This window comes from Gambusia affinis, linkage group LG19, assembly GCF_019740435.1.
Source record: "Gambusia affinis linkage group LG19, SWU_Gaff_1.0, whole genome shotgun sequence".
Taxonomy (NCBI): domain Eukaryota; kingdom Metazoa; phylum Chordata; class Actinopteri; order Cyprinodontiformes; family Poeciliidae; genus Gambusia; species Gambusia affinis.
In genome coordinates, this window is record NC_057886.1 from 1955215 (window position 1) to 1972503 (window position 17289).

Sequence of the window (17289 nt, forward strand, 5' to 3'; positions counted from 1 at the left end):
TGGAGCTGGAAGATCGTTTTTAACTATCTTCTTACTTAAACAAAAGCAGGAAAATGTTAATAATGAGTTGGATCTACTTGGGGCTTGAGCCTCTAAGTAAAGTTCTACACAATGCTTATGGATTTGAGCCCAATCAGAACTCTATAGTGAAACCCAAAAAATAAAACTACCAAGAGTTCTGATGATGAACTCAGACTGCAACACCCTGAGAACATTTTTGTAGGTCTGTTGCAGTAAGCAATAAATAAATCAATCACATGATAAATTAAAATTAGTTAAATAATTTTCATTGTATTGTTCATTTTGCTCGTTGTTCTTTAGAATTGAAAGTTCATTGATCTTTCAGAATGTGTTCTTGCATTATTATGACATTGTACTATATTACTCTCAACTCAACAATATTATCGTTTACTGCAATAAACCTCCGGGGCAATTTATCGTCCAACAAAATTTGCTAGTGACAGGCCTACACATTTACACAGATCACAGGAGAGCCGAAGAAATCCACAGTGTGGTGCTACATGTTAGCTGCTGAATTTATTTTCCAAAAGGAAAAACAGACTACAAGTAACAAGCCTTCATACAGCCTTTCATGTGCTGAGGCATACACTGGGTCTTAATCAAGTCTTTGAAACTGAGAATTGGAAAATGTAATTGAAAAGCGGTAATCAAATTTATTTAATTCAATCTGCATTCTGGGTTAATTGTCCACCATCCTGTGGGCAGCTGTGGCTCAGACGGTACATGTTCTACAGCTTCAGAGAGAGTGTGGCGTCTGTTACCTCTGTGGTTCACCGTGACATCAGCAGAAGATTGACAGGGGAACGATTGCCTCTACAAGGAGGCCTTTCACAATTCATGGTGCACCAAGGAAATGTGAAAACGTTATTAAGTTTTGGAAGTTGCTGGAGTAAAAAAAACAACAACAAAAAAACGCTCTTTCTCATCAAGTGAAGGCAGTGTGGACCACTTTTGTTTGTATCTTATTTTGCTGTAAGGCAGGAAGGAGTTCTTAGTTTGCGTTGTACCAACAGAGACATTGAATAAAGACTTTTCATCAGTTGCAGAAGCACTGAAAAAAGTTTGCCAACTTTTAAATAGTTTTTCAGGCACCAATATTGTTGATTTATAAAAAAACAAACAAACAAACAAAAAATATATATGTTTGTGGTTCAGGAATGTCTTGACACGGAGAAAGCCACTTTTATAGGCCATGTCTAGTACTCGTCTGTGTGGTCTGAGCTCTTCTGGAATGGATTCGCTTGGCGGTTCTCTCAAGGCTGTGGTTCTCCCTGTTTCCTACCACACTTCTTCTTTCCACTCAATTTTATGTTAATATGCTTGGGTACAGAACTTTGTGAACAGCCAGCTTCTTCAGCAATGACCTTGTGTGTCTGACTGTCTTCTGGATGTCTGTCCAGTCCTACTGACCTGGAATGAGAGACTCTTGGTATAAATCACTCTGTGTGATGATTCTGGATGATAGGGTTAGTGACAGACCCACAAACTGCCCAGGTACCTGGGCAGACCCACAAGATTATTCTGCTGGTATATCTACCAGCAGAATAATCTTAGGGTTGTTTTTGTTTGAAGTGGAATAGAGTTAGATCAGCTGTCTGTCCCTCTGTCCGTCTGTTGGTAGTTTGTAGTTTGAAGTACAAGCTTCATAAGGTCTCCACAAATACCAAAATTAAAGTGAGTTGTTGATGATGTTACAAGGGACGGTTGTAAAACCAGTCTGATCTAGCACAAGTTTCCATTTAGAGCATTTAACATGCTGGTGTGTTCATGTTTGGGGAATTACAGGTTGCTTTGAACTAATGGGTGTTTACACTAGACTTACTATCTTTCTCTATATGGTGCTTTGCTCAGATCGTTTTGTTCCCATTAAAGGCTTATAAAAAGTTCCTCGGTATCTAATCTTCTCCTTCCTTCCTTCCTGAGCTCACTCAGGAAAACAGGAGGAGAAGTAGAGGCTATTTTTGTTGTAATTATTTCATGATTTTAATTAAATAAACCAGTGATGAAACTAATCATCTAACTAGTAATCCCACCGGGAGTGTGCTCTTAGTTTCTGCAATGTTGTGGAGGCATAGCATGTCATGTTATGATCATAACATTTCACCTGATTACACTCTAGCATCTCCCTTATGCTTTCATGGAGTCTGAAGGTTTAATAAATGATGTTAACAGTTTACTTATATCTTAAACTGCAACAGATTATTTGGAGATGCTTTAATGTTCTGTGATAACTTGCCTGAGTGCATAAGTGATTCTGCAGGCTGTGGAAGACAGTCAAATTATTTTGACATTAAAAAGCATAGACCCTGGATAAAACGTATCAGACTGCAAAATTATTACACGCTATCTACACAAACATACTAAACTATGATGGATTTTGTCTGTTCATCCCTAAAGTGCAAAAGAGTTTGTTATTTAAGCACAAATAATGGAGAGACCCAACTTTAGCTTCTCATAAAGAAAAACCTCGTTTCTGCCTCGTTTTCAGGCCACTGGTTTTTCCTTCCTTTAGCTCAGATTAGAAACCGGTTTCCTGTCCAGTTGGTTGGTTCAAGGTTTCTAAATGTGTTTCCTGCAGCAGATAAGATTAGCTCCCCCTGTCTGTTTCAGCTTGTCATATGAAGCCCCCATAATACACAGGATGGGCAAAGATAACAGTAGAAATGATTTGAAGAGACAAGATGTCGCCTGTTCAAAAGATCCTCTGTCAAAGTTACCTCACTCAAATAAAGTCTAAAGTTACAAGAAAATTTAGGGTAATAAATCATGCATTTAAGAGTTTCATGCTTGTCAAGCAGATGAAGAAGAAAGCAAAAGGAAGCTGACTGGAGCTATTTTGTCAAAGTTGAGTTACAGCAATAAAAACGTGAAGATTTAAGAAATGATGTTCCATGATTTTATGATTTTAGGTTACTGAGTGTAAATCAGGCTGATAGATCACATCACAGGCTCTGCATTTTCAAGCCTCTGCTGTCCTCATAAATCTTGCAGTTATGTTCTATGTCTGCAGATCAGTCGGCCCAAAAGGAAACGTTTGTGTGGAGCATTACAGGCAACGTTTCAATTAGTGAAAACAATATACATTCCATCTCTAAGTCAACAAATTCATACAATGAATAAAAAAGAAATCACAAACAGAATCATCAGAAGAATCTGGATCTTTAACTCTCTTCAGTTTTACATTTGAACACCAAGCTGCCGGTGCATTTCAATAAACCTACCACACATTTAGTACAGCAAGTAATCCTGCTCTTGATAAATAATATTTGGTAGCACCTTATTTGATGGGCTGTGCATTAGACTGACATGACACTGTCACAAACATGAAAGAGTTTTCATGAATGAACTGTTGTCATGACGTGTCATTCGATAAATAAAGTTGACCATTTTAATGGACTTTTAATGCAACTTTAAAGCATTAAAAGTGTCATTACTTATCGATTGACACTTCATGGCAACAGTCACACACATTCCATTATGACCCATGTCAGTCTTATGCACACCCCGATAAGTAAAGTGCTACTGAATGTTCTACCTTTATACAGGCGTAAATAGCCTTATATTATCTAAGATACCCATAGATACCCAAGACGAGAAATGTTGAGAAGAGATGGAACAGTTTGCCCTGAGCAAGAGCCATAGTCTACTTATATTGCATTCCCACCAGCTCTGTTCAGTCCACTGTAATCCAACTCTAGTTTGTTGGTCTAGAAAGTCCTCTTTGATTGGGGAGTTGTGAAAGCAAACTGGTCTGCCGACAAACCAAGGTCTAGTTGTGGTTGAAGTGAACTCTGGGCCGGTTCCAATGGATATGTGAACACTAAGCGGACCATAGACTGCTTCAAAAGCAGAAAGCAGACCATAGCACAGTGCATTCTGGGTAAATACAGCCAAAAAAACATGAACACTAATTCATGATGGAGTACAGGGAGAGCCTTTGTAGCCCACTGGTGAAAACCAGTTGTGTTAGCTGCACTGCTAGCATCCAGGGAGCATCCTTGTTGTTAATGGCAGCAGCGGCGGTTAGAGGAGACAAGAACTCAGCTGTAGTTCCAGGGCAGCATGTTTGGAGCCGTCTTCTCTGTGAGGACAGTGGAGGTAGCGCTGGTTCCTGCAGAATTTCAAATAAGCTAGGTTCAAGTCTTACTCTTTGGCCGAAATACAGTCACTGATTACCCAGGCAGTTAACTTAAATATATCTAAAGCACTATTCTGTTAAACATAAGAAATTGTGACATCATTGGAACATCTTCTAAAGGCACAGAAAACATTAACAGCTGAAGAAGGATTGAAAAGTTCCCCTCTTTGGATATAAACTAAAGTCAGAGACTAAAATCGGATGAGGGCCCCTTCCCTACCTGCAGCGTACAGGTCCCAGCTGTGATAATGGAGACACAAATTATACACATTTAGAATCAAGGATAAACACAAACATACACACACACTTACACACACACATGTCTTTCTATCTGCACTGGGACTTTGCATTGACTCACATTCATTTTTCGTTCATTTATATAGCCTAACACTGACACTTACCCTAAACCTAACTATTACCACGACATGCCTAAGCCTAACTCTAAACTAAACTCAATTCACACCTTAGTCCTAGAACTGACCCCTGACCCCTGACCCCGTAACCCCGAAAACAGTGCATCTTCTTACAGCCTGAGCTTTGAGCCCAATAAAGAGCAGTCGGTCCTCATGGCACAGTATTTGTTGGATAAGTAATCCTTACACTGCAGCAAATATAAGGCTGCAGTGTACACACACACACAAACACACACGCACACACACGCATACACACACACGCACACACGTAAAGCTCTCATTTCCTCACACACAGGAGTTAATTCAGCCCCTACAGCTGAACGTGATAACTGACACTTCCTGTTGACGTGAAGTAAAGATTTCAGTGATAAACAGTAAGTTAAGTGATATTCTAGGAAAAAATAACGAAAAAAAAAACACCAAAGAGAAAATTACTTAGCTGTAAAAACAGCTGTAATAACTAGAATAGTTGTAACTAGCTGTTCATTGCTCAGATAGTTTGGTTGAACCTTTAAAGGAAAGCTTGACAGGGGCAGTGAAATTTTTTTAAGGTTTGGTTTAGAGCACAGTTTCTTGTATATTTGTATTTTCTAATCATTTATTTCAAATATATTTAAAAACAAGCAAACATGTAGCCAGAAGAACAAGAGAAAATAAAACATCCGTACTGTACGGAGAATAAAACGATTAGCTTTCCGCTACTAGCTTAGAAAATGCATGGTCAATTTCTAAGCTAAAGAACAAACTCATACATAATTTGTTATATAAAAACCAAATGATTACAAACTGACTCACTACAGAACAAAGCAGATTTACCAACACATATAATGTGTGCATTATAATGTACACTTGACAGATATTGATCTATCAGTCAATAGATGAATCTGAATTTATTGCCTGGATAGAACTGCACAATATACCTAATTGGAATTTTAGTCTGTGCAATGTCACATTTTCCTGCAGCTTGCTGTCTCAGAGTTGTGTGGAGCAGGTTGTGACTCTAGGGGGAGCTGTTTGAGGTCTGATAAATGTGGACTGGACCATCAGGCCAGAAACTTTAAGATGTGAAAAGAAACTTTCTGTATTTTAATCTGAACCTGACTGATAGTTATCATGAAAAATGATCAGAAGAATCCTCTCATACGGAGTAGCTGCTTTCTCCAGTCTATATCCGTCTCACACTGGGGGGTTTCCCAGGGGCAGGAGGGGCCGTTTATATTAGGTTTAAACAGAATGAACTATTAAGAACAGCTGCTATATGGACCGGAGTATTTATAATGAGCTGCTTGTGACTAATAGTGAGAAACCCACCCAGACAGAGCCCACTCCCACTCAGGATCTACAGCCAGCTGTTGAAGCCGCAACATAAACTGAGACCAACACTTCAGAAGCTGAGCTTCAGGAACTTTAGATATGAATTTAGAGTACACATGTATGTTGCAAAAGTATTCATTCCCCAAAAACTTTCATTTGTTTTATTTTATGTAACAGACTAACACAGTGTAGGGCATCTCTATGATGATACATGGCCTCAGCGGATCTTTAGAGAACATCAGTGAACAAGCAGCATCATGGAGGCCAAGGAGGCTGTCGCCATGGAGAAGTTTAAACAAGGGTTAGTTCTGCAACTACATCCCACGATCTGAACATGGAGAGAGGATGAGCAGGCAGAGGAGCAGCCAAGAGGACCATGGTGACTCTGGTCAAGTTGATCTGCAAAGATCAACAGCTTTAAAAATTATTTGAAAATATTAAGGCCTCTTAAATTCATGATAAAATGGAAAAGTAAGTTGACCTTAAATACGTCACAAATAATAACAGGTTTTAAAAGGGCAGTACTGTGTAAAATTGACTTTTGTGAGCTTTACATCATATTATAATGTTATTCCCTCATCAAAAACAAATGTGGAAAGTTTATTTGAAATCCTTCAATCACCATGACAACCATTCAGGATGCAAAACTCCTGAGTGGACCTAACCCTGGCTTCAGGGACGCAGCTCCTCCTCAGAGCTGCAGTCTCCAAGTTTCCAAGTGCCTCACAGAGCAGCACTCCTTCAGACTAGCCGAAAGCAATTAGCTAACAGCTGATGGAACTGGAATCTGCTGGCTGAGCTCATTGTAGGACTGACTTCCCAGGGTTTATAGAGGGGCGATGTTGTGATGACTTCCTGAAGGTTTCAGAAAGTTTCAGAAAGAGGAGGAGTTTTTAAAGAGACAGAGACCCAATTTCAAGGCATTAAATGTGTTTTGAGTCATATTTTATATTATACACATAAAGCACTGTTATAACAACTGAAAGTGAGCACATAGTTATGTGATTGAACTATAAAATGGCTGGAGAATACATACATACATTTTTGCCCTTTTACATTTTTTTCCTTGGCAGGACTGTTTAATCTCCTATATTTTCAGAACAGCCCACTCCCACTCAGAATATAGGAGATTAAATAGTCCTGCAGAGAAAAAAAATGTAAAAGGGCAAAATTGTATAAAATTTTTTTATTGATAATACAATATTATAAATAATATTTATATTATTTACGATATTACAAATAATACAATATTGTATTATTTATAATACAATATTAAAAAATTAAACAGTCCTGGGCAGGACTGTTTAATCTCCTATATTCTCAGAATATATGAGATTAAGTAGTCCTGCCCAGAAAAAAGAGCACTGCATATATGAGAATATTATTCTCATATATGCAGTTTTCTGTCTTGAGGCTGTGGAGGCTACCGCTAACAAGTGGCTAATATAGTCTTGCTAGCTAGCTAGTTGGCTTTCTTATATCCATCATGGCTAAGTGCAAATTAGATAGGAAGCGCTTGGCCTTTGCCAGTGTCTCGTTTCTATTACCAGCTCATATGATTCTGCGCCAAACGGCGTGGAACTCCAGTGGTTAAGACCGCAGAGAGCCATGTGGGAGCCACAAAGCTGCTGCCAAGGGCCACAAAAAGACCCCAGGAAGTCCACAGTTTTTACTGCTATGAGTTTGTGTGTCACATGAAATCCAAATGAAACATGTTGGCTCCAAGCACCCTGAGACGTCTGCAGGAGCTGGAAGCAGGCCAGCGTCTCTGGTCGGCCATGTCACAGCGTGTTGGTGGGAAAGTTAGACAGTTTAACCAGGAAACCATTTTCTCCTGTTAGCAGGAAATGTGTCATCCTCTGACACAAACTCTGACACACGCAGCCACGCCTCTCCACACACACTCACAGTGATATGACATCCTGCCCAGTTGTATATGTGTGTCACTGCAGACAGCTGTGCCTCCACACCAGGTAATGAACTGCTCTCTCCTTCCTGTTTTACTGTTTTTAACGGCTCCATGTTTTTCTGTCTTACCTGAGCTGCTGCTGGACTTTCTTGACTCTAACAGGCTCCTTATGAAAACTAGACTGGACGTGAGATAGTTGCCTTCTTCACTCAGGAAGCACAGCAAACTGACTGAACATTGCATAACCTTCAACTCCTCTCATTCTCACTGCCTGCAAAAATAAGTAATTATTTTTGATCATCTAATCATTCCAATTAGGGTTTTCTGCGCATTTCATTTCTCACAAAGCAAAACAAAATTGTACTGAAACTGAACAGACAATGATCAAAAACAGCTATCACAAAATAGCATGTATGACGCTTTTCACTTTGCGCTGAATCTTGGATTGTTTCAGTTTTTATTTTGAACATAAAAATATGGATTTATTTTTCAGAGCTAGCCACTTGTAGCCAGAAGCAATCCTAAAATATTTTAACCCATGACTTCAAAGAGAATCTAATCTGAAGATGTTAACCTACATAGTATGATTATTTTGTTTTTATGTTTAGATCGAAGTTGAACTTTCTTACATCAAAACACTGAAACACTTCCAGGCATAGAATTAAAGAAATAAGAAATCATCTTCATTCACTCTAAAAAAGACACAAAGCAACAAAGAGAAGTGGATTTCTTCCTTATCTTGAGATATTTGGTCAAAACACCCCGACATTTACACACACCACCTGCTTTCTTCTTATCATAATCCAAGTTCTGTTTGTGTTGAGTTGGAGATTAGAATAATCTGAATCCCATCAGCTGTTAAAAATATCCAAACAATATCAATCATTTTTAAAAATCGGTCTCTCAGCAGCAGCTCGCTGAAGAAGTTCTATGGATTTATGTGTCTTTTAGAAATTGTGGGTTTAAGATGCACTTCTGGAAACGTTTGAGGTTGTCTTTGGCTGATAAATATCCCATAATCTGCAGTGTGTGGTTTTGTATACTTGAGGCTGCATTAAAAAAGACTTTATAGTTTGGTAAGGATTGGTTTAAAGGATCAATTCCAGTTTTAGTGTAAACTAAACCAAACTAAGACAGTGGAAGTAAAGTCTAGCGGAGTGGTGTGGACTCCATGTTCCTGAGGAGACGGCTATGAAAAATATTGGATCGTCTCTTCTTGTAAAAATGATATTTGAATCCAAATCATCTTCATCTTGTCATGGTTTACCCAGCGGAAATGGGTGCCTATCGTCTCCTTACACTGCAAATATCAATCTGTGCAATATTTATAAAGCAAAGGAGTTCACCCTGTCCTGATTGTTAGCAGATGGTCTCATGTTGGACTCTAGAGTACTTTGGGGCACAGAGTCCTCCCGCATGGTGTGTTTGCTGCTGTACTCTGTGGGATTTTCAATGTGTTTTGGTCAAACATGTCTTCTTTAGATTCGTTGCGTTTTAAGGATGTCGTTGCAGAAGTCTTGTGCTTTAGTCAGATGCAACTCACAGCTTTCTGCTTTCTGGTCTCTCTGAGCTTCACGCTCTGACGTTGGGCTGAACCTGTTGGGATGTCCAGGCTGCTGTGTGGAATGATGACCAGATCAATGGCAGCAACAGTTGCTTCTCTGCGATCACTGCTGATGTTTTTCCGGCGCGGGGTTGTCTCATCCAGAACAGCCCACCACAGAACTGTAAGAGTTAATGAAGTGAACTTGATTTGAAGCACCTGGATGATGCTTCCTGTCTGAAAGCTGAAGGAATTAAGAAAGGGGAACTTTTTACACACAGCCTCTCTCTGTCTGGGCTTCATCTTTGTTTTATAAATAGTGTCAGTGTGAGGTTATGTTATTTATTACATATTTTAGTACTCTAGAGGTTACTGGTAAATAATTTTAGAACCAGATACAGGCCAGACTGTTTTTTTTATGTCTTGGTGCATGATCATAGGTGGAAATATAAGTCACTAGTTGTTTTAGTGCATTTGAAAGAACATTAAAAGATTCGTTCAGTGGAAAAACACAGGTCTGCAGTCATCATGTGTTTCACCAAATTGTGATAAGTTTACTGTAGATCCAACTTGTCCTGCTGGACAGGACAAGTTCCAGCAGGACAAGTTGCTGGAACTTGTCCTGCTGTCTAGACTTACATCTAGAGTCTTTTAGGACTCTAGATGTAAGTCTCTGACCCAATAAGGAAATACTTTTTCAGCTTCTAACAGGTCTTCTTCCAGAATGAACTCCATCCACCTTCCCATCAACACTGACCAAATTCTTCTCCTCGTGAAGAGAGTATTTTTATAGCATGAGGTCAATGCGTACGCACACGTCTTATGCTGTGCATGTTGGACATAAATAATAGACCACCTTCTACCAAATGTTTACAGTGTCTTATAAATGGCAAACAGCAAGAATAGGACTGAACCACTAATTCTTTGTTTCCACTGAGCATCAGATCGGTTTGATACTGTTCCATACAACCCTTACTGCGCCCCTATCAGCTGGAGGTCGATAAACCAAAGGTTACAATACGGTTAGGGGAGAGGTATTGGCATCCTTAGACTAGGTCCAGAAAAACTTCACTGCTTACGACAAAGCACAGTAGCATACAACGATTGTTTGTCGCTGCTCTAGCATGACGCTATGCTAGGTGTTTGGGTTTAACCACGCCTGTCCAGTGGGAGTCCAGCTGGAGACACAGAGAACTGTGGAAAAGCTCTCCTGATTATGCCATGTATGGCGTACTGACCTGTATTGACCCATATCAAACTGAACCGCACCATACCGCTCAGTGGAGTAGAGGCACAACAGTTTTTCTTTGAGCAGAATCTCCTAGCCTCTTGGCTGCTTTTCTGATGAATATTCTTCTCTTTCCTGAATTCAAATGGTTTAGACTCTTTCTGGATTTCTTTATGTCAAAAAATTGTGAAAACCAAGTTAATTTCCATTTAACTTCACAATCTTATACAGCTCAGTCACTGTTGCCTTCCACCATGAATCTCTTGAGTTCAAATCCTGACCTGGGGTATTTCTGTATGAAGCTGAGATGTTCTGTCTAAGGTTCTCTCCAGGTACTCTGGCTTCCTCCCAGGGTCTGAAAACCTGACTGTTGGCTTGTTCAGTCTCTCTAAATTAGCCCTTAGCTATGAGTGTGTGTCTATCACTTGTCCTGTGTGTCTCTGTGTTTCCCGGTGATGGAGTGGTGACCTGTCCAGGGTGCATCCCGCCTCTCACACACTGACTACTGGAGATAAGCATCCGTCCCTCAATGGCGCTGCCATGAGCTGGCATATGTGACAGGTGGATGGAATATGAATGAAATATAGTGGTGTTCTTTAAAAACCATGGAGTAACTCATCGGGTATGAAAACCTTTGCGAGACCCTGTATGCTGTAAGATTAAAGAGACCTCACCCTGACTCTAGAGACCACATAACCACTGTGTTTGTCGACTTGTCAAAACCAAACACCGTTTTCTCCACATTGGCCACCTGGCCTGACCATAATTTTAGCCATGCAGAATATAGATCAGAGTTCACTGTGCTACTTGTCTGACACAGTGGATATAGACCGCATGCAGACACTGTTGAAACTAAACTCGCTGCAGGAAGTGGAGCTAAGGGGACGATCTGTGAGTTCTTAGGCCATGTTTAGACCTGCAGTTACCTACGGCTGCGAGTGGAGATCTTTCAGAACGGAATCTGGAATCAAGACTTTATTCTTCCTACATGCAAAAAAACCCCATCTAACTTAGGGCTGGACAACAAATCACAATAGGCACTTGATCAATATAAACAGATAATACATCTGATAGAATATTCAATATTTAATATATAGAATATTCAATGAGCTCTGATCCAGAACTGCAGATGTATGCAGAAGAAAGACTTCAGCTGCACAAGCTCTCGCGGCCAGCTGACCAAGGTGAGTGGCATCAATGAACTCAGTTGCTCTGTGGTTACCCTAGCAACAACCTGTTCAGCAAATTGTGCAGCAGCGTTTTCAAGTTTCTCCACGGTGCCTCATAGCTGCTTCTAAATAAGAAAAACAACAGCATGGAGTGAAATCTGTAGGTAAAACAGAAAAAGTCACACCACCAGTTTAGCAGCATTCTAAGCACAAAATCAATAAACTTTTTGGAAAACCATGTTATGGTAAAAAAAAAAAAAAAAAAAAAAAAAGCTTAAAATAATAGCAACCTTGATCACAACTTGTTGAAAGAGGTGATGCAAAATCTTTCGATGTAGGGTGCAACTGTCACAGAAAAAAAACAACCCATTGCAATATCCTGGAGGGGCTTCTTTGTAGTGCTACTTAGAGAACTACGGACTGAATAATGGCCTGTAACGCAGATTGTCTTTGCAGCAATATTTCAAAGATGCAACTCAGATTGCTTTGCTGTTTTACTGACCACATGAAAAACCCAGCAGCTGTTGACTTGATCTAACGGGGTGACGTCAGAGAGACTTGGAGTTGTTATCGGTGGCGATTGCAGCATCCATGCCTCTTTGGCTGACAGCTCAGTCACTGCTGGGTAAGTGATCCTGACGGGGGAGGAGGGTGTAGTCCTGCTCCTCTCAGGGATTAGTACAAGCTCCTTGGGGCATTTACATGTGAATAGATCCTGGGGCTGCAGTCCAACTGCACCCCCTCCCTCCGTCTCTCCCTCTCTGTCTCTCAACCTTTCTTCACTCTGCTCCTGACAGCAGGGAGAACCAAAGGGAGGCAGAAGGGAGGGAAAGAAAAAAAAGAGTTCCTCACAGTTACCAAAAACAAACTTTGCCAGAACGGGTTTGGGAGGTTGCATTTAGAGGCCTTCCGTTGCCAACTGGGGATTCCCTCTGCTGCCGTTTGTGGATCGTAAAAAAAGGTAGGAATTGTTGTTCTCCTTTGGCTGTTTTGGTTTTGTTTCTGCCCTCGTGGATTTCGAAGGGGAGTCCCTGATATTGCATGCTTAGTGTTGTGGCCTAACAATGAAAGCAGATGGGACTGGTCCACTCTGGCTCTCAGGATGGGGGCTGGGGGAAAGGAAGGCCTGCGCTCCGTTTGTCTCTAACTGTTGACTGCAACAGGTCCTCAGAGCCGGAGCTGTTTCCTTAAAGTCCATGGTTATTAGCGAAACTCGTGCTCTATTTTTTATTGAAGCTTTGCTTCTTTTTAAAACATATTTAAAATAATCATAGAATCCTTAACAACACACTGAAACTCTTCATTGGTTCCTAAATGCCCACACTGATCCGGTATGGTTGTAGTGGACCTTAGTAGACCTAGAGCTGGTAGACTGCACCTCTGTGAGGAAACTATTTCTGTTTTTAAGGTACAATCAAATATGTTCTTTACGATATAGACATTTTTGGGGAATAGTAAAAATTATTTTAACAGCAAACATTTTACTTTTCCGACTTACAGGCCTCCAACAGAGAAACTGGCTTCCTTTATTAAAATAATTACAAAGTTCCCATTATAATAATTGAATTTGATCCTATATTCTAAAGAGTTTATCACACCGTACCACCATTTATTTTGGGTTTGATCTCTGATTGCGCTCATTAACTCTTACCATGCTCAAACCAAAATAACTCTGAGTGATCTCTCCTGTGTTTATATTTTAGTCTGTGGAGTTACATGAGCACATTTGTTTGTAGTCGATCGCAGCCCCTTTCAGAGGGTCTTGTTAGTGTGTTCACTGCGCCTCACGCTCTGCTGAGACGTATGGACTCGGAATGGGAAGTCAAAGTCACTCCGTCAAAATGATGCCCCTGCTCCCCCCCAGTAGGTTCCTGACTGTAGCCTCTATGAGCTGATGGGAAATCCTGGATTACAGAGCCAGTATGACATCATCCAAAGCAGAGGCAGCAGGACATCTGCTGATGACCACATCGTGTCGTCCTCAAGTGTCCATCTGATCAGAGAAAAATAATGACTTATTGAAGATGCTATGCAACAACTTTGCTCCTATTTAAAGGGCCAGTATTATGCAAAATGTACTTTTTTTGAGCTTTACATCATGTTATAGTGTTTTTCTCTCATCAAAAACAAAACTGGACTGTTGAATTGAGTTTTTCATGCTTGTTTGAGAAATCTTTTAATTTCCCCTGCCAACCATTCGGGGGTGCCTAAATGCTTGCAGTCACAGAGCTCCGCCCATTTCCATAAAGCTCCTCCTCAGAGCTCCAGCGGAGCTCCTGTCTCACAGAGCGTCCCTCCACCAGGCCTCTGCCACTCAGCTCCTCCAGACTAGCAGCAGCAATTAGCAAACACCTTGTGCACCAGCGCATCTACTGAGCTCTTCACAGAAACTACTTCTCAGTTGATGCTCCTAAGAACGGTTGTAAATGGCATAATGAGAAGCATTGATGTTATAACTTCCTGAAGGCAGAAAGTCAGAAAGAACAGGAGCTTCTTAAAGAGGCAGCGACCCAATTTCAAGTTTGTAGTTGAATTAATCTGATTTTTCCAGCTTCTGAGTGGACTGTCATAGTTTTCATAGTATTCAGTCATATATTTGTGTGAGAAGCAGCTGATTGCATTTCATCTCTGTTCTTCAGGGACAGATAGTGATGTTTCCCCCTGACACTAGACTGGCTTCTGACTCAGTGCACTGTGTGTCAGCTTGCTTCAAAATGGGAAGACCCATGTGACTGAGGCTGCTTGAATCAGTCAAACTGATTCACCTGAAGACATCAGAGTGATAGAAATGTATTGAAGATGAGAGGAAGTACGCTCTGTCTGAGCTTGCTTCAACACTTTTTGGAGGTTGTGCAGACTGACTAGCTGTGTGTATGCGTGTGGTCAGCCAAGGCCAAGGAGAGATGTCTGCACAGTCAGTAACACAAGTGGGAATTTGCGTTGCACATAGAATACAAGCGCTCCACAGCTAGCATAAGTCCTCCAGTGCGTCTTCACCTGCTAACGTCCAGCTGTACTGCGGGACTTAGAAATGAATCAACAGTTCAACAGTCGGTCAGTGAGGGTGAAAAAGAAATCATCGGATTTTCACCGATGACTAGTGATGACACTACGTAAAGTCAACTGCGTAAAGTCAAAGGAAATTAGTAGGGATGCATGATATTGGTTGTTTGGTCGATATCCGATAGTCTACAACTCATTTGGCTAATAACCAATATCAATACCAATATATTTTTTAATGTATTTACTTACTGAAACTATATGGCTTTTTCTGAGGTGGAATTAAAATACTGTATTATCTGTCAAGTTAGCCTGCTACCAAATACCAAATACTCTAAACTTATTATTTTTAATGTCACATTTATGCATGACATTTGCTCTCTAAGAGAATAACAACACTCATTGTCGTTGTTTGTCATTTGACAAATGTCAAATTTGACAATGCAAATTTGACATTGTGCTGTTCTGTCACTGGTTTATCATATAAAACCAGCACCTTTTATATTGGTGTTATTTTAACGGAATGGCTAAAGTCCGATATTAAATTTTACAGCTATTATTGGCCAATACCCATACAAATTAGTGTTACTTTATGGTGCTAGTGCCCTTTATTTGACTGTTATAAAATAATTTAAATCAAGAAGATGAGCTATAGCAGGGGTGTCAAGCTCCAGTCCTCAAGGGCCGCTGTCCTGCAGTTTTTAGATGTGCCACAGGTACAAAACACTGGAATGAAATGGCTTAATTACCTCCTCCTTGTGTAGACCAGTTCTCCAAAGCCTTGCTAATGACCTAATTATACTATTCAGGTGTGGTGCAGCGGAGGCACATCTAAAAGTTGCAGGACAGCGGCCCTCGAGGACTGCAGTTTGACACCCCTGAGCTATAGGAAGCATTAATTATACACACAACAGCAGAAAAAAATGTCTCATAATCTTCTGAGTTCATTTTTTTCTAATTTCAAATTGAATAAGATATTTCACTAGAAACTAGACCAAAGTACTTGGTAAGATTTTGTGTGTTTGCACCCTGTATGAAAACATATCTGCTGTATTTTTCTAATGCACATAACTCACTCTGAAGTCATTATTCCTATTTAACCAGCGACCCCTGTCTCAGTCGTCGATTAGCAGCGAGATGTTTGAGAATCAGAATGAATCCTTTTTCTCTCAAATCGTTCCTGTGTGAAGCTGCATCATTGTCCGAGTGCGTCTGTCTGTTTGGACTCAGCAGGATTAGTTCTGTTCTGTGTGCGCGCGGATATTTATAGCTGATTAAATCATGCGGACTGACATCGGTCAGCGGCCTCTGTGCTCCACCGCGCACCATTGCTGCATGTGGGCCAAAGCAACAGCTGCTTTTCGCATCTTGTTGAGTCACAGTACACACACGTGCCAGTCATGCTACATGACTTTGTTGGTGTATTTGCAGGAACATACAGCGGGAGCTCAAAGGGAGGAAGTGTGGGGGTTGGGGGGTTGTCAGCACCGTCCAATCCTCTTACAGCACAGACAGATACCTGCAGTCACACGCAGACCGGAGCCGATAGGCTTCATTCAACTAAGTCCTGCGAGGCAGCATGCTGCTGCTGTGTGTGAACACACTCTAAGCCCAGGGAGGCTAATTATAGCTGCTCTTTACCTGTGTGTGTGTCATTGTCCAATTAAACATAAACTTGGCTACTGGAGCCATAAATCTTGCCTCTTTTAGAACTTTAAAACCGTTTTGGATTTTCTGCAAAGCTGTCATTAGAACAAAAACTCCTCTGGAGATGAAAAAGAGAACGATTTAAAAACACCCTGACTCAGAACACTGATACCAAATTCCTGAAACGGCCTCAAAGAAATGGATTGTGTGTGGGATGGGTGTCGTTTATTTCTCATTTTAAAGTCAATTTACAGGAATTATTTTTGTACCTGAAACTTATAAACCATTTTAAAATTACAACATGAGCATGCTGCTTTGCTATTTTCTACATTTTCATAGTTACAGGAGATTGGAAAAGAACTGACTCTTTAAACTTTCCCTCTTTGTGACGTTTACTGTAAACGGTTTACACCGTATGCTAATGGTGCTGAGAGCTGTTAGCCATGCGCTAGTGTTTTTATCTTCATCTTCTGTGTTCAAACACTACACCGTGTTCCACATTATTTTGCAAATTGGATTTAAAGATAATAAAGATAATTTTTTTTGTTGTGCTATTAAATTGACGTCAGCAAGGAGGTGGTGGAGTCATGCTTTGGGCTGAAATCATGAGAACAGAATCATTGGTCAGCAAAGTATATGGACTTTATGACTGATCACTTTCTTTCATGGTTTAAAAAAAAAGAGCAGAACCTTCAGTAGCAAAATCATCTTCATCATGACAATGCACCATCTCATGCTGCGAGGAATACCACTGTGTCATTGGCTGTTATGGGCATGAAAGGGGAGAAACTCATGGTGTGGTCACCATCCTCCTCTGACCTCTGACCTCAACCCTATTGATAACCTTTGGAGTTTCCTCAAGCAGCAGTTCATATCAAACCAGCAGCTCTGGGAAGGTTTTCTGACA

At 40.6% G+C, this 17289-nt stretch overlaps 1 protein-coding gene across 4 annotated transcripts in view; it reads left to right on the forward strand.

The window, feature by feature from the left end:
* sept12 (septin 12) overlaps positions 1-17289 on the forward strand; it is a 50645-nt gene that overhangs the window by 16529 nt on the left and 16827 nt on the right. Inside the window, exon 1 of one of the 4 annotated variants that reach the window (XM_044099115.1) lies at positions 7757-7859. The exons of 1 other annotated variant lie outside the window; for it this stretch is intronic. In XM_044099115.1, the coding sequence (XP_043955050.1) occupies positions 7823-7859 (37 nt within the window). In that variant the 5' untranslated portion in view covers positions 7757-7822. Of the gene's footprint in view, positions 1-7756; positions 7860-7957; positions 8079-11987; positions 12697-17289 lie in introns of those variants that run through there. 2 more of the 4 variants (XM_044099118.1, XM_044099117.1) reach the window with 2 other exon arrangements.